This window comes from Salmo salar, chromosome 14 (assembly GCF_965601325.2).
Source record: "Salmo salar chromosome 14, fSalSal1, whole genome shotgun sequence".
Taxonomy (NCBI): domain Eukaryota; kingdom Metazoa; phylum Chordata; class Actinopteri; order Salmoniformes; family Salmonidae; genus Salmo; species Salmo salar.
Genome location: NC_138304.1, coordinates 71064713 through 71087490, shown reverse-complemented (window position 1 = coordinate 71087490; position 22778 = coordinate 71064713). Strand labels below are relative to the sequence as shown.

At 43.1% G+C, this 22778-nt stretch overlaps 2 protein-coding genes across 2 annotated transcripts; both read left to right on the top strand.

The window, feature by feature from the left end:
- The first annotated feature begins 479 nt into the window (after nt 1–479).
- On the top strand, nt 480–6394 carry LOC106570161 (guanine nucleotide-binding protein G(I)/G(S)/G(T) subunit beta-3-like). Its single transcript, XM_014142193.3, has 8 exons — nt 480–720; nt 3142–3246; nt 3634–3779; nt 4196–4259; nt 4569–4725; nt 4945–5213; nt 5563–5779; nt 6248–6394. Exons 2-8 carry the CDS (start codon nt 3190–3192, stop codon nt 6352–6354), a joined length of 1017 nt encoding a protein of 338 aa, XP_013997668.1. The 5' UTR covers nt 480–720; nt 3142–3189; the 3' UTR covers nt 6355–6394.
- Nucleotides 6395–10168: 3774 nt separating this feature from the next.
- tpi1a (triosephosphate isomerase 1a) lies at nt 10169–21070 on the top strand. The gene is made up of 6 exons (XM_014141796.3): nt 10169–10414; nt 12203–12326; nt 16918–17135; nt 17760–17845; nt 20065–20152; nt 20439–21070. The coding sequence occupies exons 1-6, from the start codon at nt 10303–10305 to the stop codon at nt 20555–20557; spliced, it is 747 nt and encodes a 248-aa protein (XP_013997271.2). The 5' UTR covers nt 10169–10302; the 3' UTR covers nt 20558–21070.
- The last annotated feature ends 1708 nt before the right edge of the window (nt 21071–22778 follow it).

Sequence of the window (22778 nt, the reverse complement as noted above, 5' to 3'; positions counted from 1 at the left end):
CTGCTCTAATTGGTAGGCCTACCATGCAATTGGCTGGAAGATTTTTCTGAGCCACTCCAGGTCAGCAAAATCAAATACCCTCTCCTCGTAGACATTAACACTATTATACTGTCGAATGACGTGGAACTGAATGTGGAAGACATCAAATGTGTTTCTCTACCAGCTTTATGTAGTAGTCATTGATGTGATGTAACAAATGATGTGTTCTCACTAACAATGTCACTCTTTACCCCTCAGCATCTCTACTGGATCATATCTCAAAGCCCTCCGCATCTCTCTACTTAATCTTATTCTCACAGTTACACCTCTACCTGCCCCTCTCTCCCTTCATCCCTCCTTCTCTCTTTACCTGCTCTTGTCTTTTGACCTCATAACCTGTTTTCTCCTCCAATCGGTTTACCCATCTCCTCTTGCCATGCTCCATGCTCGCTCTCTCTCTCCTTCCCTCTCTATTTCCATCTTCGGGCTTATCCCTTCATCCCTGATCTCCTTCATCCCCTTCAATCCTCATCTGTTCCTCACAGGAGGACGGGAGAGAGAAAGGGAGAGTTTTCACAGGTTGTCTGCAGCCAGTCTGTGGGTGAAAGCGTAAGAGGAAAGAGAGAGAGAGATAAGGGTAGCAGGGCTGACTTGAGTATTGTGGAACATAAAAAGCTGCTCCAAAGGGCTACTGAGGCAGAAAAGCCCAAAAAGAGGAAGGACCACGTTTTGTTTGGAAAGGTGAGTGATTTTGGGTCACTTTGGTAGCACATGCGTGGAACTACATGGAACGACATTGACTTCTCTTATGATTACGAACACGGACCAACATCATCATGGACACTATTCCATTACAGAGCTCAGTATTCTCATCCATGATAAGATTTCACAGTTGAAAGACTGGGACTCCATCTGATTTGCAGTACGGTCCAATGGATTGAATATGAGCGAAGTAAACTACTCACGGCTCGGTCAATGACAAGAAGTAATAAATGGAGTTCTCAGCGGTGCTCATTTCCACCAGAGGATGAATTCTAATGACATGCAACAAGTGCACTGTAGTCCATGGAAAACTTGTTGACTGCTGTCTTTGCAAGTGAGAGAGAGAGACAGAGAGACAGAGAGACAGAGAGAGAGAGAGAGAGAGAGAGGAGAGAGAGAGAGAGAGAGAGAGAGAGAGAGAGAGAGAGAGAAAGAAAGAGAGAGAGAGAGAGAGAGAGAGAGCACGAGAAAGAGAAAGAGAACTGGTAGGTCGGGTGAAATGGCTGTCACCAGTAGGTAGTGACAGTGACATCATTGAGTGCTTTTCTTCTCAGAATCCGTGTCATTTATTAGGTAACAACAGCACGCAAAGACATCATCAGCATTATCATGAAAGTTGCAAATCCTCCCTCATTGATTCTGGAGATCCAGTAAAATAGGAACAACACCAAAAAAAATCCCAGAGTGAAAGCAGCAAACTGCAGCGCTTGTGCATAACTTTCTATCTCATTTTTCGCACATGTATTGTCTCACATGTATTGATATTATGCATTGAAGGCTTCCTGAATTCTGCCGCCATGCTAATAGAATGGCGCACGTCTAGAGTACTTCTATCTAGACAAACAGGAATAGAGGCCATTCTGTGCATTTGTGCAAATATAATTTCAAAGGAAACAACCAAACAGGAAACTGAAGAAGACTCCATAAAAAAAACTCACATTTCTACCTGATAGGCCCATATCCTTGCCTATTCTTGTCCCCTCTATCCACTCTTTCTCTCTTCTCCCCTCTCTTGCTCCCCCTTTCTGATCCAGTGGTAAAGGGCAGTGAGTAATCGGATGACAGGAGATTTGACTGGAAAAGCCTCCTTTAAGATCACCCGATGGGGCTTTAAAGCTCTATTCCCACTCGGCACAGATGTCATTTCGTCTAGTTTTGATTTACATTTGATTGAGTTGTCAACTAATGTGAATTCAACATGAAATCAACAATAGTTTGAACCGTGTCATTGGATTTAGGTTAAAACTTGGGTGAAAAAACAGAAATTTCTTTATGTTGATGACTTTCCCACATTGATTCAACGTCATTGCATTGAAATTACATGGAAACAACGTTGATTCAACCAATTTGTGCCCAATAAGTTGTGCCCACCCCTCCTCGCCCTCTGTCTCGCTGGCTCTCATCATAGGTCAAACCACCTACTGAACATGCTTAACCTATGCTTTGTTCAATGTGTGAACAATTATTTCTGTGAAAGTAATACCTTTTGTTAATACTGTATTTGCAGGGATGCGTGCTGTAGTAGTTGGATTCGTTTTCGAGATTTGTTGTTCACCTTTAAACGGTTTACAAAAGTGGTGTGTGTTGGTAATTGGCCTCCAATTATGAAAACGTCAGCATCCAATTAAAGAGTATTAAGGCCATACACAGCTAACCACTAATTACCTCTCGATCATGAAATATTCTCTCTTAAAAGGCATTGAAAGTCAGAGTGAGGGGGGAGAAAAGAAGGTTCATGCTGAATTGTGTCTTAAACTTGTTTTAATTGTAACACAAAATAATAAGAATTCAAGTAATAAATAGGAAAATATAAATAATAAAGTAAAGTTGTAAAGTTAAATGTGGCCTTCTAAGTAAAAATGGCAAGTACTCTCGAAAGACAGACAACACTTCCGTAATGAACTATAAAAAACAAAATGGCTGTCTGTGTTACAGATAAAATGGCCAGTCATTTGCCTTATTCTTCAGATAGATGAAGGTAGATCTTGGATATGTCACTAATTCTGCATACTAGACTTCTAGCACAGTGGATGTGGGATAATACCTCGTACTGTACTCAAGAAGGCCAATCTAGGCTCTTGCATCAGACTAAATGACGAAAGCACCTGATTGGTTTAGTTTAGGGGGTCAGAGGCCATGGGGGGTTACTGGAGCAATGAGTCCAGTTACGTTCTCCTCAAACAGGTGGCCACCGTATACAGTATATCTACTGCACATATTTGAGAGCATGAATTCTCAGTTCTATTTAATTAAGATCTTCGTTATATGATTGAGTTCTTCATTGCATACATTTTACAATGAGGACAGCATTTTTGCCAAGCCTTGATCTGTATATGTATGCAATCAAATAAGTTTGAAACATAAAACTATTTTCCTTTTCTCTTTCTCCCTTTCTTCTAGTCTGCTATTTTTTTTCTCCAGCGGTAACAGCCCCTATCAACCGTTGCCATGGGTGAAATGGACACGTTGAAAAAGGAGGCCGATGGTCTGAGGGCGCAGATTGAAGTGAGTCTCGTTATCACAGCATGTCAATGGTTGCCACAAGACCCTTTTTTTCCCTCCCGATCTTCAATATCACCCCAGTCAAAAAAAGACATAATCAGATAAATTACTTGGTATCATAGTACCAATAATGCACAAGAATGAATGTACAGTACCTACAGAGTTGATAACGTATAGCCTACATTTAGTTTCCTCCACATACCAAAACTGGCATTGAGATAAAGTTATACTAAGACATTGTAAGCAGTGTTTGGTTCCTGAAAAATGTAAATACAACAGAAGTATGGAAAACATTCTGCTTCAAACAATTTATGCTTATTTTTCTACAACTATTTGACTCTTCACTTAACTTATTCCTCTCCTACCTGTGAATCCCCTTCCCACCACTAGGCAGCCCGCAAGGCGGTCAATGACACCACCATGGCCACTCTAGCATCTGGTGTGGCGGCTGCACCTCGTGTTCAGCTGAAAAACAGAAAGACATTGAAGGGCCACTTGGCCAAAATCTACGGCTTGCACTGGTCCGCGGATAACAGGTGAGAAGGTGTTCTTGTCCAGATAGCTGAGAATGGGGATGGCGTCAGGGACAGTTTAGCTCACCATAGACACCCCACCACTACCACTAGCCAGTGTGGGATAGGGACTATTGAAAAACATAGAGAAGGTCTACCTTGAGCAAGATAGAGAAGGTCGATACAAGGGGTTGTCTGATGCGCTACTCAAACCAAATGGACTCTGATATCGAAAGGTCCCATTGTTTAATGTGTCCACGATGACATGCAGGTGTTATTGGGTTCAATGAAAATGCTTTTGAAAGGCCTTCATTGTTTCAAATGGTGCATTGTCAAAGTATTAAGCCAGATTCATACTGGACCTCGTGCCTAAACTCTGTTCACACAGAATTTGATACACTGACTAACCACTCGTTGAACTTTCTCTTTCTCTAAAACAGGCACATGGTCAGTGCCTCACAGGATGGCAAGCTTCTTATTTGGGACACCTACACTGGCAACAAGGTAAGGAGTGATCACTGATCAGTCATCATCTTCACATCTCTAACTATTTTCCTAATAATGCATAGGATTTATATAGAGAGCTTTCTACTTGGTTTGCAAAGTATGGAGTAAATCCCTACTCCAACCATCGACGTGTAGAAGCAGAACCCACTTTTCTTTTAGATTGTCTTGACTTTAATTACACACTACACACTCTACAAATGTATTTATATGATATAAGTCAGCTAGTTGGGTATCTTAAGTCTTCTAACCTTGAGACAAAGCGAACTAGAAAGTGAGTGGTTAAGCATTCTTCTCCCTGCCCTCCAGGTATATGCCGTCCCCCTCAAGTCCTCCTGGGTAATGAGTTGCTCCATGGCCCCTTCTGGCAATCTGGTGGCTAGTGGAGGTCTGGATAACATGTGCACCATCGTCAACATCAAGGCTGCCAGCCCAAAGACCCTCAGGGAGCTGGACGCACATGAAGGTGGGTATCGTAGTACAATGTCTGCTTCGCCCGAGTTATCGTCAACTCCAATACCAACTGGGTTATGGTCAACTCCAATACCAACTGGGTTATGGTCAACTCCGTGACCAACTACAAGAGAACTCATTAAAAGCGTGTTCATAATTTGGATGAGATCCAAATACGTAGGAAATAAGTAGTACAAACAATAACATCTCTATCTTTCTCCTTCCATCTCAGGCTACCTTTCTCACAGCCGCTTCCTGAGCGACAGTGAGATCCTCACTGCATCCGGTGACACCACTTGTTGCCTGTGGGATCTGGAGACTGGCAAGCAGAAGGTGGTCTACACGAGCCACGTGGGTGACTGTATGTGCCTGGCCGTGTCTCCAGACCAGAACACTTTCATCTCAGGGGCGTGTGACTCCAGCGCCAAGCTGTGGGACGTAAGAGATGGTGGCTGCAAGCAGACCTTCATCGGCCACACGAGTGACATTAACGCCATTGCGGTGAGCACATGAGACACGCTCCAGGGTTTTTCCTGGTCAGAATGACTCTGAATGATCTATATATTGTAGTGACCTTAACCCAACAACTAGCGACCTCGTCAAGATGTTGGGTTGTAGGCACAAGATTCTGGGTTCGAGCTCCGGTTGAGACTACCCCGTGACTTCAGTAGTCAGGGGGTAGTGTCGATCCAAAATCGAAACATAATTTAGCTTCGTAACACCAAATCTTTCCAAGGAGTCTGTACTCTGCTAACTCAGTCAACTCACCGGGCAAACTAACCTTCAAGCTCAATACATGTCAAAACAAAACAATACATACTGAAATGGCCTTCTTTCCTTTATGCCCCAGTTCTACCCTAGTGGCACTGCAGTTATCACAGGTTCCGATGACTGCACCCTCAAGATGTACGACCTCCGTGCTGACCAAGAGGTCAATGGCTACCAGGACGCTGCGTTGAATGCTGGCGTCACGTCAGTCTCCCTCTCCAGCTCAGGACGCCTCATCTTCGCCGGCTACGACAACTTCAACTGCAACATCTGGGATTCTCTGAAAGCTGAGAAAGTTGGTGAGTAAAAGTGTGAGGGAAACCAGTGAGAGAGAGGGGAGAGGACTGAGGGGATGGGTGAAAAGGAGTGAGTATAGACAGAGACAAACAAAGAGAGAACAGTCAATGTAAAGAGAGGGAGGCAGAAGAGGAGATAGATGGCATGAGTGAAATATCTGCCGATGTGCCCTTGAGCAAGGCATGTAACCCTAATTGCTCCTGTAAGTTGCTCTGGATAGGAGCATCTGCTAAATGACTCAAATGTAAATGTAAATAAGTGGGTGGTTTAAACAGAGGTAATGAAGGGGAGAAAGCGTATAGTCAAAGAAGTCTGGATGAGAGGCAGTCAATCAAAGAAACACGGGTAAAAAGGGAATAGAAACTAGAACTGTATCATTTGCATTAGTGTGGATGACTATCTTCTTCTTATTCTCTCATCCCTCTCTCTCTCTCTCTCTCTCTCTCTCTCTCTCTCTCTCTCTCTCTCAGGTGTTCTGTCTGGCCATGACAACAGAGTGAGCTGCATTGGGGTGCCAGATGATGGATTGGGTATCTGCACAGGATCCTGGGATAGCTTCCTAAAGATTTGGAACTGAGCTGGTCCTCCAGAGGTGACATTGGGAAAGAGAGAGGGGGACACAGGGAGGGGGGGGGGGGGGGGGGGGGGGGGGGGGGGGGTTGGTGGAGCTAGAGGAGGAGAGGAGAAGGGGTTAAACACAAGCCTGAGAAATAAGGAAGTTCATTTTGGGATTGGGGAGATATCAGGCGGAGGATGTTTGTCGTACCAGTTCACATCATTTCTTCCCTTCTCTCTCTCCCTCCTTTTCATCTATGTATGCAATGTGAGAGGTGGCGAATGGGACTTCATAGAACATACTGTATAAATGACATCGGCAACAGAACAAGATGCAGCCACATTACATGTACACATGAGAGTTTGAAAGTTATTGTTAAGACTATGAATATCGAGACAATGACAAACATAAAAAAATAGGGTTATTTGAAATAATAAATGAATTAATGAAGAAAATATGCTCTACTTGTATCTAAGGTGAGAGTGACAATTGCACATATAGATTTTTGACAATAAAACGTGAAATAAATACAGAAATATAATGAACATAAATAAGGATTTAGTATTACAGGTCTATTTTTATTGTTTTGAGATCTTTGATGTATAAAGCCCACACTTATTAGCTGAAAGTTGATATGTACATTTATTTACATTTTGGTCATTTATTATTTATTGGAGTGCAGAGTTGATGTACAGTGCTGTTTGGTCACACAAATCCAATGTATGTGTGCCACAGGATTTGGCTGTTGCCATTTTGGCATTTTGGGCCTACGATGACTTTGGGCCTCTGACTTTGCCCCAAAATGGCTGCGGTCACCTATCACCAACAAAATGAAACCATGTTCAATCACATACATCCGAGTTTGTCTATCCCTCTACTTTGAGTGTCCAGCATTCCTGAATCCTACTTCAGGAAAAAGGTTCTTGAGGTGTTACATATCAGATACCAATATATTCCCTCCCATCTACATTTTGTAGCACTTTTACACATCTGCAGTATTTCTGTAAACATGCTATGTTTGTTGAAAAACCTTTCTAATAAACCTAGAATTCTGCATTAACATCATGTCTGTGTATGTGTGCTTTGACAGTCAACCATTTAGAACAAAGTTTGACTAGGCTAATGTATACAGTTGTATTTCATATACAGACCTCTTTCTGGAGGACATTATTAAATGTTTTATTTGTTTGTCTTTACTTCAGTTGTTTTCTTTTCCCTTTTGCAAGGTTTTTGTTTCGCTTATTCATCTTGTGTTTGTCGTCTTACGTTAAAAAAAAGCTCACATGCTGTACTCCAGTGCTTCATAAAACATCATTGAAACAGAACATAAACATAACTACTCAACCTGTGGAAACATTGATAAGCGCCCACACGTTTTGGTTTAGTGGGGCTGTGAAAATGTAACCACCTTTCTAGATATAAGGACTGACAACTCATGACAACCACAAGATAATGTTAAACATATTTTGAAGCTATTACCAGATTTGATCCCAGTCCAATATTTTGTAGATTAAGACCCCATTGTGGGGGGGGGGGGTTCGATTAATCTCGCCTGGGCGCCTGTGTAGGCGTGTTTTGCACTGGCTGAATGATGATTTGGAACCAGGTTGTCTACGCGGTGTGAGCCAGATGCCCCCGCTCTGGCCGATGTTGAAGTCGGCTCAAAAGATATAAGGACTGAGAACTCATGACATCCACAAGATCGTTTTGTTTGACGTAGGTTAAGCACGTTGAGTAATGAGTAGGATTCTGTGTTTTGACATGCAAAAGTGATCGCTTTTGATAAAAACGCTTTATCTGAGTTCCCAATGAAAACTAGTTTAAAAATTAGAACATACACGACCGTTCAAAAGTTTGGGGTCACTTAGAAATGTCCTAGTTTTTGAAAGAAAAGCACATTTTTTTTGTCCATTAAAATAACATCAAATTGATCAGAAATACAGTGGAGACATTGTTAATGTTGTAAATGACTATTGTAGCTGGAAACGGCTGATTTTCTATGGAATATCTACATAGGCGTATAGAGGTCCATTATCAGCAACCATCACTCCTGTGTTCCAATGACACGTTGTATTAGCTAATCCAAGTTTATCATTTTAAAAGGCTAATAGATCATTAGAGAACCCTTTTGTAATTATGTTATCAGAGCTGAAAACTGTTGTTCTGAATAAAGAAGCAATAAAACTGGCCTTTAGACTAGTTAAGTATCTGGAGCATCAGCATTTGTGGGTTCGATTACAGGCTGAAAATGTCCAGAAACAAAGACCTTTCTTCTGAAACTCATCAGTCTATTCTTGTTCTGAGAAATGAAGGCTATTCCATGCGAGAAATTGCCAAGAAACTGAAGATCTCGTACAACGCTGTGTACTACTCCCTTTACAGAACAGCGCAAACTGGCTCTAACCAGAATATAAATAGGAGTGGGAGGCCCCGGTGCACAACTGATCTAGAGGACAAGTACATTACAGAGTCTAGTTTGAGAAACAGATGCCTCACAAGTTCTCAACTGGCAGCTTCATTAAAAAGTACCTGCAAAACACCAGTCTCAACGTCAACAGTGAAGAGGTGACTCCGGGATGCTGGCCTTCTAGGCAGAGTTGCAAAGAAAAAGCCATATCTCAGACTGGCCAATAAAAATTAAAGATTAAGAGGGGCAAAAGAACATACACTGGACAGAGGAACTTTCTGTTTCTGAATGATTCACACCATGCTGCATTGCTGACAATATGACCAGGGATGCAGATTACCAGTTGATTTGAGCATGGCACACCTCCCTCACTGGCTTCGCCCGGTCACGTAATGGGCCACAGTCCAGTTTAACCTGGGGCAGCTTAATTGAATCCCCTCACTATTGTTGTATGGGAAATGGGAAAGGGAAAGTTGTACAACTGAATGCTTTCAACTGAAATGTGTCTTCTGCATTTAACCCAACCCTTCTGAATCAGAGAGGTGCAGGGGGCTGCCTTAATCGTCATCCACGTCTTCGGTGCACAGGGAACAGTGGATTAACTGCCTTGCTCAGGGACAGAACAACAGAGATTTACCTTTGCAGCTCTGGGATTCGATGCAGCAACCTTTCGGTTACTGGCCCAATGCTCTAACCACTGGGCTACCTGCAATGGGGTGGTAGATTAATAGTGTGTGTGTGTGTGTGTGTATGTGTGTGTGTGTGTGTGTGTGTGTGTGTGTGTGTGTGTGTGTGTGTGTGTGTGTGTGTGTGTGTGTGTGTGTGTGTGTGTGTGTGTGTGTGTGTGTGTGTGTGTGTAAACTGCAGGGATGCCCATGTTGCTGGGGATCAGAAGTGTCTGGTGCGAGAGAGGCAGGTTGAGGTCGCCAGGGTCAAAGTTGTGGGGAAAAGGTGTCATATGCTGCGGCAGCGAAGAAAATAGAGAAAGATGGGTCAATGGTGAGGGATCCGAAGAGGCTCCCGGTGAGTTGCAGGATTTTGCCTGTACAGAGTAATAGGCCTACAAATGAAATGTGCTTCAGTAAGGTTGTCTTTTTAGTGTTCATTGCTATGGTTATCAACTGTACAGCAGGTATGGAATGTAAGTCACAGAAAACAGGTGTTGTGGTGGCAGCTGCAGAGAAGTACTTCGGATTAGGAGATTTTAATGCAGAAGAGTTACAGGGGGTGTTGAATGGTCATTGGCCTGGTAAAGGATTAGATAGGGTTAAATTAGTGGAACGGGGGAGTGTCTTTTTATGAGTGTAGGGTTAATACAGTGGTTGGCAGTGTAATTTTTTTTTTTCTATCACAAAGTAGAATGGATTTGGTCTCCCGTCCAGTTGGTGGCGGTAATGTAACATTATATTGGTTGCCAACTTCCGTCAAACCCCACCGAAGAAGAAGAAGCTTAAAGAAAAACGGGGAGGAAACTGCTTCTGCTTATCCACTGTTTGTTGCGAGCACATCATCTCCAATACCAGTGTCGTCGGTTTTCCGGTATCGTCTAACGCCCAGCCATCATGTCTTCTAGAACATTTTTCGTAGGAGGAAACTGGAAGATGAACGGTGACAAGAAGAGCCTGGGCGACCTTATAACGACCCTGAACACTGCAAGCCTCAACGATGAAACCGGTAACCGGCATTCGGTTTTTGTCTCAATATCTTCAGTCTAGAATGTGCCCTATTACGTTGACATTACATTCTTATTGATACCAATATATACATGTTAACATGAAACAAGTAAATGTGAATGTATTTTATTTTTTTAGCACTAAACAGAGGAATGATGCTGATTGCGTCAAACGACAGGAAAACAGCACATGACATAGACGTCACGTGACTTCAATCTTCTTACCGCTATGTAGAATCCTTGGGATGTCCTTAACCCTAACTATAACCTATACCTAACCTTACATTTTAATCCTTACCTCAACCATTTTAAATTTGAACTGCAATGGGGTAGGGACGTCCCAAGGATTCTGGATAGCACGGACCAGGGCTGTTAATGAGAGCTATGCTCATTGGACTCAGCATAGTTTCCCATAACATCTGCGTGCATTGATGAGACACGGGCTTTAAATTCCCAATAATAAGCCTGCTTGTCCGTATTGCCTTGGGAGGGACTGGCTGAACACCGGTCTAGACTCAGCTTTCACACAGTCTTAATTCACTATCACTTACAAACAAACCTTATGGTGGGCCAGTGCTTATGGTGGGCCAGTGCTTATAGTGGGCCAGTGTTTATGGTGGGATAGGCTATCACCACAGATAAAAGGGGAAGCCTTCCAATGCATGTCCACAAATAACATGTTGAGGGAGATGAAACCATGGCGCCACCTTCATTTCTAATGGCGGCAAGTGGACGGGAGGACAGTTAGACAATGCAAGCATGGGCGAGGGAGCATGAACAGGGTGGGACCAAAGTTGGGGAAAGCTGAACTTTATCAGTGGTGTAAAAATACTTTAAAGTATTTTGGGGGGGTTATCTGTACTTTACTTATTTATATTTTTGGCAACTTCTACTTAACTACATTCCCAAAGAAAATGTACTTTTTACTTTTTATGTCTGAGTGTTGGAGTGTGCCTTTGACACTCCCACCAGATCAGAGGATGACATTTTTTTGCCCCCTTTCATGCTGAGCGGTTATCGAAAGGGATAGCGCTGAAAAGAGATTTGAAATCGGCTACGTTGAGGAACTGTCATTCTCAATGGATGTAAAAACAGACTTCGCTTACTTTTGGAGAAGAAGAAAAAAAATAAGTTGAGAAGCTCCAGTGATGGTGAATTAAGACAATCTGAAATACTAACTGATTCCCAAAATGGGCCCATTTCTAAGCCTACATTTGCGTGCAGGCCAGGTAGTCTAGGCTTAGTTATGTGTAATCAGGTGTGTCCTTACTCAAGATTGACAATAGTGCTCCAAACAAAAGACTATGATTATATTGACAACTCGTCAATTGAATGACATAAATAAACTTTTTCCTTGCAAGTTTAGCCTAGGTTGTGGACTCTGCAAACAACGCGTCCACTCCTACAGTGGCACCAGTAAGACTGAGCTACTGGTGTTACTTCTCAATGGATTAGTCCACTCAGACAGGTGTGAATCAGACAGGTCTCTTGTGCCATATCTATATTTGTTTTATTTATTTGCCACTGCTCGACTAAAGTTTCGGTCTACCAACAGCCTATCCACCAGTCGACGGGGTGTAAACTTCCGACTTCGGCTTGCCTGGAGAAAAAATGTAGTGCGCACGAATAACTGAAAAAACCCTTGCCGAAGACCTAAATGTCCACCTAATATATGCACAAACTGTTCTGAACTGTTTCAGATGGGAAGCATGAGGACGCTTTAAACTCCTCCTGTCTCCCTCTTGTCTCCCCTCTCTCTCTCTCTACCTCCCTCTCTTACACTCACACAGAGGTGGTGTGTGGTGCTCCCACCGTCTACCTTGACTTTGCCCGCTCGAACCTGGATGCCAGGATCGGCGTCGCCGCACAGAACTGCTACAAAGTTGCCAAGGGGGCCTTCACTGGCGAGATCAGGTAAGGCTCCGTATGACGACACGTCTTCCACCTTGAGACGGGATCTGTGAACTTGTTTAAGATGGCCTCCTTATTGGGTGATTTAGGAACTTGGGAGGATGAATGTTTAACATGCTTTTTTACATTTGTATCACAAACCATTTAAAAAAATAAAAAAAAACATGATGAAATTGGTTATTTTAGGCCCTTTTTAGACCTATGCCTCCTGTAAGTCCCTATGGTCTGAACTGTACATAATACAGACCTCTTGGTGTCATTATACTCTTTATAGTGTTCTCAAATATGTAGCATATCTAGATTCTGAAATAAATTGTGACTCTCAAAACGACCCTTTTACTTAGCTTATTTTTAGACATTGTTTAACAATATACCATTCAAACACGTCAAATGTCAATAGTGGGCTCTTATTTGACACATTTCATGCATAGAAATGTAATATTAAAGGTCATAAACCATTCACAGCCCAGTGTTTTCCACTAGCGTCGGCTGAATTACACCAGATTGTTCAGGTTTTTGGTTGAGTTTGCTCAACTGCTACTAGCAAAGGAATGTCGGAGAATATCATCTCTCAGACATGTGAATCCCACCGTTGTTGAACGGGATGTTCCTGAATGTGTGTATTCCTACATCTACAGGAACCCCTCTTTATACTTCTATTGGTACATTTTTAAGTTGGCGGGGGCGCGCTAGTACAATAGGTGGCGTTAATGCACAATAACGGTGGATGACAGCCGCCAATAAACCCCACAGAAGAGGGTGTGAACGGTAACTAGCTAGCCGTAGACAGCCCCTGCCTGTCGGACACTGTTTTCCCCAGTTCTGTTAACGACGGCAGGTGTTTGGCAGGCGGGAGCGAAGGACACTGTACTAGCTCAGCCAGCTAGTCCGGTACACGGGAGCGACCAGTAGACGTGTCCTAGCGCAGGAGGGGGCGACACTGTTCCAGCTGGAGAACTAGCAAGCTAGCACAGTGTCGTTAACTAGCTTGCTAGCACACTGTCGCCCCAGCCTGCTGTTCCAGCGTTAGGCGGGGGCGACCGGTAGACTGTCCTTCGCCCAGCGGTCAGGCACTGTTTTATCCAGTACACAGCATGCTTGAAGGAACCAGTGGTTTGCTCGAGGGGATCATTCCTGACCCGAATTGCGGGCTGCGGGTGTACACTTGCACCCATGTGACTAAAATATTTGCGTGTACATTTGTACTTTATTGAGCATGGAACATACTCCTACTGTTTTGTGTGCTGCTTATTGTGATCCTTGTAAAAAATGTCAGCGTAGAGCCCAGAATTCGCATGTCCCATGTTTTAACTTAAGTTGTAACGATGAGTCAAAATCCACTTAGACTTTTGTTTTCTTTCACATTCATTTTTCTTTTGACTTTCATATAGTAGTCAACTTCGATTTATTTTTCCAAGCTGTGGGCGGGCTATTTTTTCTGATTTAATAAAATTTGAAATTTGAACAAACCTTGTGGCAGTTCATATCATGCAGTAAAACTGAATTACTTTAATCTCTAAAGACGTGTTTAATTAATGTTCTTTCACTTAGAACATAGTCCTGATCTTAGACACTTAGTGTACAAAACATTAAGAACACCTTCCTAATGTTGTCCCCCCTTCCTAATGTTGTCCCCCTTTTTGCCCTCAGAACAGCATCAATTTGTCCGGCATGAACTCTACAAGGTGTTGAGTTCATGTTGACCCATGTTGACTCCAATGCTTCCCACAGTTGTCAAGTTGGCTGGACGTCCTTTGGTTGTTACGTACGGGGAAACTGTGTGGAAAAACCCAGCAACGTTGCAGTTCTTGACACAAACTGGTGCACCTGGCACCTACCATATTCTGTTAAAAAGCACTTAAATCTTTTGTCTTGCCTATTCACCCTCTGAATGGCACAAAGTCTCAATTTTATCAAGGCTTAAAAATTCCTTATTTAACCGGTCTCCTCCCGTTGATCTACACTGATTTGACATTTGTTCATAATGTTTTATACACTCAGTGTAGGCCTAGAGCTAGACGATATCCAAAACAACTAACAATACACTGAATTCTTCAAACATTTTCAGTCATTTAAATTGTAAAGTCATAATACCAAAAACTCATTTTTACAATTTGGGAGGTAAATTTAATAAGTATTCAAATTGAATTAGTCACCTGTGCTGAATACAACAGGTGTAGACCTTACAGTGAAATGCTTACTTACGAGCCCCAAACCAACAATGCAGTTTCAAAAAATACAGATGAGAATAAGCGATAAAAGTAACAAGTATTAAAGGGCAGCAGTAAAATAACAGTGAGACAATACGGGGGGTACTGATACAGAATCAATGTGCTGGGGCACCTGTTTGGGGTAGTATGTACATGTAGGTAGAGCTATTAAGGTGACTATACATAGATGACAACAGAGAGTAGCAGTGGTGTAAAAAGGGGGTGAGGGTGGCACTGCAAATAGTCTGGGTAGCCATTTGACTAGATGTTCAGGAGTCTTATGGCTTGGGGGTAGAAGCCTCTTGGACCTAGACTTGGCGCTCCGGTACTGCTTGCCATGCGGTAGCAGAGAGAACAGTCTATGGCTAGGGTGGCTGGAGTCTTTGACAATTTTTAGGGCCTTCCTCTGACACCGCCTGGTATAGAGGTCCTGGATGGCAGGAAGCTTGGCCCCAGTGATGTACTGGGCCATTCGTGCTACTCTCTGTAGTGCCTTGCGGTCGGAGGCCGAGCACTTGCCATACCAGGCAGTGACGCAACCAGTCAGGATGCTCTTGATGGTGCAGCTGTAGAACCTTTTGAGGATCTGAGGACCCATGCCAAATCTTTTTAGTTTCCTGAGGGGGAATAGGTTTTGTCGTGCCCTCTTCATGACTGTCTTGGTGTGCTTGGACCATGTTAGTTTGTTGGTGATGTGGACACCAAGGAACTTGATGCTCTCAGCCTGCTCCACTGCAGCCCTGTCGATGAGAAGGGGGTGAGCTCGGTCCTCTTTTTCCTGTAGTCCACAATCTTCTCCTTTGTCTTGATCACGTTGAGGGAGAGGTTGTTATCCTGGCACCACACGGCCAGGTCTCTGACCTCCTCCCTATAGGCTGTCTCATCATTGTCGGTGATCAGGCCTACCACTGTTGTCATCTGCAAATGTAATGATGGTGTTGGAGTTGTGCCTGGCCGTGCAGTCATGGGTGAACAGTGAGTATAGGAGGGGACTGAGCACGCACCCCTGAGGGGCCCCTGTGCTGAGAATCAGCGTGGCGGATGTGTTACCTACCTTACCACTTGGGGCGGCCTGTCAGGAAGTCCAGGATCCAGTTGCAGAGGGAGGTGTTTAGTCCCAGGGTCCTTAGCTTATGAGCTTTGAGGACACTATGGCGTTGAATGCTGAGCTGTAGTCAATGAATAGCATTCTCACATAGGTGTTCCTTTTTGTCCAGGTGCGAAAGTGAAGTGTGGAGTGAAATGGAGAGTGCATTATCTGTTGGTGTGGTATGCAAATTGGAGTGGGTCTAGGGTTTCTGGGATGATGGTGTGATGTGAGCCATGACCAGCCTTTCAAGGCACTTCATAGCTACGGGTTGGTAGTCGTTTAGGCAGGTTACCTTAGTGTTCTTGGGCACAGGGACTATGGTGGTCTGCTTAAAACATGTTGGAATTACAGACTCGGAGAGGTTGAAAATGTCAGCGGAGACACTTGCCAGTTGGTCAGTGCATGCTCGCAGTACACGTCCTGATAATCGGTCTGGCCCTGCGTCCTTGTGACTGTTGACCTGTTTTAAAGGGCTTACTAACATCGGCTGCGGAGAGCGTGATCAGTCTTCCGTAACAGCTGGTGCTCTCATGCATGTCTAGTGTTATTTGCCTTGTCGCGAGCATAGAAGTAGTTTAGCTTGTCTGGTAGGCTCGTGTCACTGGGCAGCTCTCGGCTGTGCTTCCCCTTGTAGTCTAATGGTTTGCAAGCCCTGCCACATCCGATGAGCGTCAGCCGGTGTAGTACTATTCAGTCTTAGTCCTGTGACGCTTTGCCGTTTGATGGTTCATCAGAGGGCATAGCGGGATTTCTTATAAGCTTCCGGGTTAGAGTCCCGTTCCTTGAAAGCGGCAGCTCTAGCCTTTAGCTCAGTGCGGATGCTGCCTGTAATCCATAGCTTCTGGTTGGGGTATGTACGTACGGTCAATTTTGCTGTGTATTTCGGGTGGAATCAAGACATTAGACTGTACCAGAGGCCACCGAAATATAGGTTGTGGCCGGGGAGGCCTGGCTGGCTACTTTCCTATTTGGCTGGTTATCCAGGTACTTGTGGGAAAACACTGATCACAGCCCTCTTTTAGGATTGTACATTCAGCAAGTCAGGAGTTCCCTTTGACTCCATTTTCCCATTCACTGAGTTGGTGGTGCTCATAAAATGTAGCATGCCTTCAGAATTAGCAGAGCCCACTCTGGAAGTTTGATACAAATGTAAAAAGGATTTTAAACATCTTTCCTCCCAATGACGTTTCTATGTGAGAAATGCCAGAATCTGAAATACAAAAAATACTTCCATTTTCAATTAAATCTATTATTTAGTGGATGTATTGCTAATCCCTCTTTCTCTCTCCCTCAGCCCTGTGATGATCAAGGACTGTGGCGTGGAGTGGGTGATTCTGGGCCACTCGGAGAGGCGCCACGTGTTCGGGGAGAGCGACGAGCTGATTGGTCAGAAGGTGGCCCACGCCCTGGAGAGTGGCCTGGGGGTGATCGCCTGCATCGGAGAGAAGCTGGAGGAGAGAGAGGCTGGAACCACAGAGGAGGTGGTGTACGCCCAGACCCAGGCCATCGCAGGTAACCGCTGGGTTCAACCCCCATGTTTGCTGTGTGTCACAGGAATGTATTAGTCTGCTCATCTAAAGCGTTCTCATCATGCAAGCGTTGAACATTTGCAACACCAGGGTTGTGGGTTTGATTCCCACAGGGGACCAGTAGGAAAATGTATGCACCCACTACTGTAAGTTCCTTTGGATAAGAGTGTCTGCTAAATGACCAGTGTAAATGTTTAGATCCATTCTTTTCTCTACTGAATAACTCTTTGGGAAAGTTGACAAAATGTCCATAATCTTGATTTTATATATTCTACCCGCTCTGTTGCGCTCCTACTAAAAATATATTAGCCATTATTTTGGTTTAAGTTGAACATTTTACTTTTCTTTTGCATTTTTTTTTTACAAAAACATACATAGACAAAAACAATAGACAACTTAAGATTTACATACATTTCAACAAACAATAACATCACACTTTCTCTGAACCTTGCCTGAGACCTAAAACTAACTCTGGGGTCCTTTTCATTAGTCTACCTGCCACATGTTGTATTAGACATCTTAAGGCAATTAGTGATAGGCCAAACATAACTTATCATAATCTACATACAGCGCTGTTCATTATATTGATAGAAAGTTGTTGTTGTAGACAACGTGAAGGACTGGAGCAAAGTGGTGCTGGCTTACGAGCCGGTGTGGGCCATCGGTACTGGCAAGACAGCCTCACCCGAACAGGTACGACTCATCGCCATTTCATAACAATATTACTTAGTTACCTACAACATGCATGCTTTACTATATTTTTGTAAGTTACATGCAGATCTGTGGGAAATGGATATTGGTTTTCTTAATCACATGCATTTAATGATTTTTTTTTTTTTAAGTTAGCAAGAGTTGTCGGTACATGACTGCAGTGAGCAGGCTTCTGTTACGTGAAAGGCACCAGTTGGCTTCTGGGAATGGCCCACTTCCATCAATCTTTATAGACCACCTCATGTTTAGGCCTGCAGTACACTCACTAGAAACAAGCACTGTGCATGCTGGGCTAACAGTCCACTGCATTCACACATACGGTTATCATTGTTGTTAGGGAGATGATACAATGACTGAGGTTAAAGTGCAGACTGTCAGCTTTCGTTTGAGGGTATTTTCATCCATATCATGTGACCCGTTTAGAAATTATGGCACTTTTCGTAGGTAGTCCCCCCCCAGTTTTAGGGGAGCAAAACTACTGGGACAAATTCGCTTGTGTATTATGAGTCAACAATTATTTATTTTTTATTTAGTCCCATATTCCTAGCACACAATGATTTGCATCAAGCTTGTGACTCTAAATTTGTTGGATGCACACAAGTATGTGGAGGCTGCTGGGAGAGGACGGCTCATAATAATGTCTGGAACGGAGTCAAGGGCGTGGTATCAGATACATAAAACGTGGTTTCCATGTGGTTGATACCACTCCATTCTAGCCATGTATTATGAGCTGTCCTCCCCTCAGCAGCCTCCACTGGTGGACACGCCTTCAAATCAGTGGATTTGGCTATTTCCAGCCAGATGTTGCTGACAGGTGTATAAAATCGCGCAGCCAGCCATGCAATCTCACCATGTGTAATGCCAAGCATCGGCTGGAGTGGTGTAAAGCTCGCCGCCATTTGACTATGGAGCAGTGGAGGGGAATTCTATGTGAGAAAGTTAAACGCACAAATATCATACCCCCAAGATATGCTAACCTCTCACCATTCTAATAACAGGGGAGGTTAACTTTTGTGCGTCTAACTTTCTCACTCATCATTCAAGATTTATTCAGGACTATACGTAATCATGGTAGAATCCACATTAATGTACAAGTGTTTAGTAACAGTCTATTCTTATTTACAATGAAAGTGACTCCTAAATGACACAATGCATTACTTACCATTCATATCTATTGGGAACAAAATAATCTGAACCACAACCAAAACAAACAGCAAATGCATCCAACAAGTTTGTAGAGTCACAAGCTTGATGTAGTCAACACATGCTATGAATATGGAACTAAATACTTAACTTTTGAGTACTTTAATACACTTAAGTGAATTTGTCCCAATACTTTTGGTCCCCTAAAATGGGGCACCATGTACAAAAAGTGCTGTAATTTCTAAACGGTTCACCTGATGTGGTTGAAATCACCCTCAAATGAAAGCTGACAGTCTGCACTTTAACTTCAGAGTCATTGTTTGATTTCAAATCCAGAGTCCTGGAGTACAGAGCCAAAACATGTCTGTGACAATAGTTTTGTAGCTCACTGTATGTTTTAAGTAAATCTTCAACGATAGTTCCAATGTCTTATTTTTTTATTTTTTTGTTAGAAACAGCTTAGTGGTTTATGCTAAATGTGGTTATATTAAGCACTCGTTTGTTTCTGTTGCAAGAGTGTATTTCCTGTTATTTTTGTTATTTATTTGAAGGCCCAGTGCAGTCAAATGTGTTTTTCTATATTTTTCCAGATGGAGGTTGGAGTAATACTGTGAAAATGATAATGCCCTTTTAGTGTAAGAGTGGTTTTAAATTTCAGCCTGTTATGGTGGGATAGTTTTGGCCTGCCTGGTGACGTCACCAGGTGGTAAATTAGGTGATAGACCAATAAGAGGGAGTTCTAAACCTCCCTGCCAATAACAGATAGTTTTCAGTTTTTCCCTCCCCACTTGGATGTCTCCCAGACAGTCCTAGCAAAATTATTGCTTGAGAAATTGCTCTTGCTAAGAATCTATTTTTGACCATTTTTAATTCAAATCAAACAAATTTGACTAAGGACTTTTTATTTTTTTTATTTTTTTCCACAAGGTCAAGTGTGATTTCTAGGGGGTTTAGGGTTAAGGTTAGAATTAGGGTGAGGGTATGGATTAGTGGAACTGAATTGTGTGTCCCCACAAAGTTGGCTGTACAAGACACTGTGTGAACTTGTCTCGCCCCAGGCCCAGGAGGTGCATGAGAAGCTGAGGGAGTGGATGAAGGCAAACGTCTCTGAGGCCGTGGCCGACTCCGTCCGCATTATCTATGGAGGTCAGTAGGGACCACACTGAACTCAGGCTGCTAATAGCAATGAGACAATCCCCAGAGCCACTGTTTCTAATGGAAATCGTAACCTGTTTATTGGGCTGAAGGGAGTTGGGGGGGGGGGGGGGGGGGTCAAAAACACACATTACTGACAACAAATGGAGCTTACAGCATGAATAACATTACTTTGGTGTCTGTTTGAAGAATATGAATGTGTTCCTAAACCTTTAAAATTCTTGTATGTATTACTTAGGCACTTGAGTGTTTTTACCAAAGTCCCTCCCTTCTCCAGGCTCCGTGACTGGGGCCAACTGCAAAGAGCTGGGCTCCCAAAACGACGTGGATGGCTTCCTGGTGGGCGGAGCCTCCCTCAAGCCCGAGTTTGTTGACATCATCAATGCACGTGCCTAGAGCGCACAAGCAACCTAACCTGCTGCTAGTAGTGTCCTGTGACTGCATCTCTTCCCCAAGTTTCTGTGTGTCAACAAGGGACAATTTGACTCATTTTGAATGCCCTGTCCTATAGTTTAGGGGCCGGCCACAGTAAAAGTCCCACATTGATAATGCATGTCAGTCTCCATTGGTTGACGTATTCTGTGTAAGGGTGGGACTTTTATTATGGAATGTCTCTTTGGATGTAAGTTCTTAACTACTATATACATTCTAAAATGTACATTCCTGATTATATTAATAAGCACTGCACTTAACGATGTCCCATACAGTAATGAGTGAGCACATATCCTATAAGGGGACCAGTACTTTGTGTATTGCTAATGACTGTAAGTTCCATTGTCACTAGAAGCAGTCATGCACACGCTTGGTTTAGTCTTTTCTCTCCTATTGGTTGAATCACGTCTAACTTTTTCCAGCAAATGACTGTAAAGGCTGAAGACCACTTGAATAAATGGTTTAGTCTGCTGTGAACTTGTCTGTCTTCCCGTTCTATGGCTTTCTGTTGTTGGTTCTAAAAGTCGGCAAGTCTCCAGTTACTGCATGACTAGCAGATATATGGCTCCTTCCATCCACCCAAAGCAGGCTGGATAAAACTTTTCAAAATGATTGAAAAGGCTCTGATTTAAACACCTCTTTAAACTATTAACTTGATGTTGCAACCTTCATCAATGGCCTTCATCAGAACCTTTTCAAGTATCACTTATTGTATGCACCCTCCACTTCTTTCCATTATAAACATAATGATTTCAGTGTTTTCCCTATTCATTTAGCAGCGACGCACAGTTTTTAAAATCAGTTACATAGTCAAGTTTGGACACACCTCCAAGGGTTTTCTTTATTACTATTTTTCTATATTGTAGAGTAATAGAAGACATAAACTATATAACACATGGCATCATGTAGTAACAAATCAAAATATTAGAGATTCTTCAAAGTAGCCACCCTTTGCTTTGCACATGCTTGTCATTCTCTCAACCAGCTTCATGAGGTAGTCACCTGAAATGCATTGCAATTGACAGGTGTGCCTTAAGTTCATTTGTGGAATTTCTTTCCTCAATCCATTTGAGCATATCACGTGTGCTGTGACAAGGTAGAGGTGGTATACAGAAGATAGCCCTATTTGGTAAAAGACCAAGTCCATATTATGGCAAAAACGGCTCAAATAAGCGAAGAAAACAGTCCATTACTTTCACAAGAAGGGCAGTCAATCTGGAAGATTTAAGAACTTTGAAAATGTTTTCAAGGGCAGGTGCAAAAACTATTAAGCACTATGATGAAACTGGCTCTCATGAGGACCACCACAGGAAAGGAAGACCCTGCTGCAAAGGATAAGTTCATTATTTACCAGCCTCAAATTGCAGACCAAATAAATGCTTCACAGAATTCAAGTAAGACACATTTAAACATTTGTTCAGAGGAGACTGTGTGAATCAGGCCTTAATGGTTGAATTGCTGCAAAGAAACCACTAAAGGACACCAATAAGAAGAGACTTTATTGGGCCAAGAAACATGAGCGATGGACATTAGACCGAAGGAAATCTGTCCTTTGGTCTGATGAGTCCAAATTTGAGATCTTTGATTCCAACCGCCGTGTCATTGTGAGACACGGAGTAGGTGAACAGATGATCTCCGCATGTGTGGTTCCACCCGTGAAGTGTGGGGGTGCTTTGCTGGTTATTTAGAATTCAAGGCACACTTAACCAGCATGGCTACCACAGCATTCTGCAGCGATACACCATCCCATCTGGTTTGGGCTTAGTGGGACTATCATTTGTTTTTCAACAGGACATTGACCCAACACACCTCCAGGCTGTGTAAGGGCTATTTGACCAAGAAGGAGAGTGATGGAAAGATGCATCAGATGACCTGGCCTCCACAATCACCCGACCTCAACCCAATTGGGATGAGTTGGATCGCAGAGTGAAGGAAAAGCAGCCAACTAGTGCTCAGCATATGTGGAAACTCCTTCAAGACTGTTGGAAAAGCATTTATTCCCATCTATGTACCTACCTCATCCCCATACTGTAGTTATTTATCTTGCTCCTTTGCACCCCAGTATCTCTACTTGCACATTCATCTTCTGCACATCTACCATTCCAGTGTTTAATTGCTATATTGTAATTACTTCGCCACCATGGCCTATTTATTGCCTTAACTTACCTCATTTGCACTCACTGTA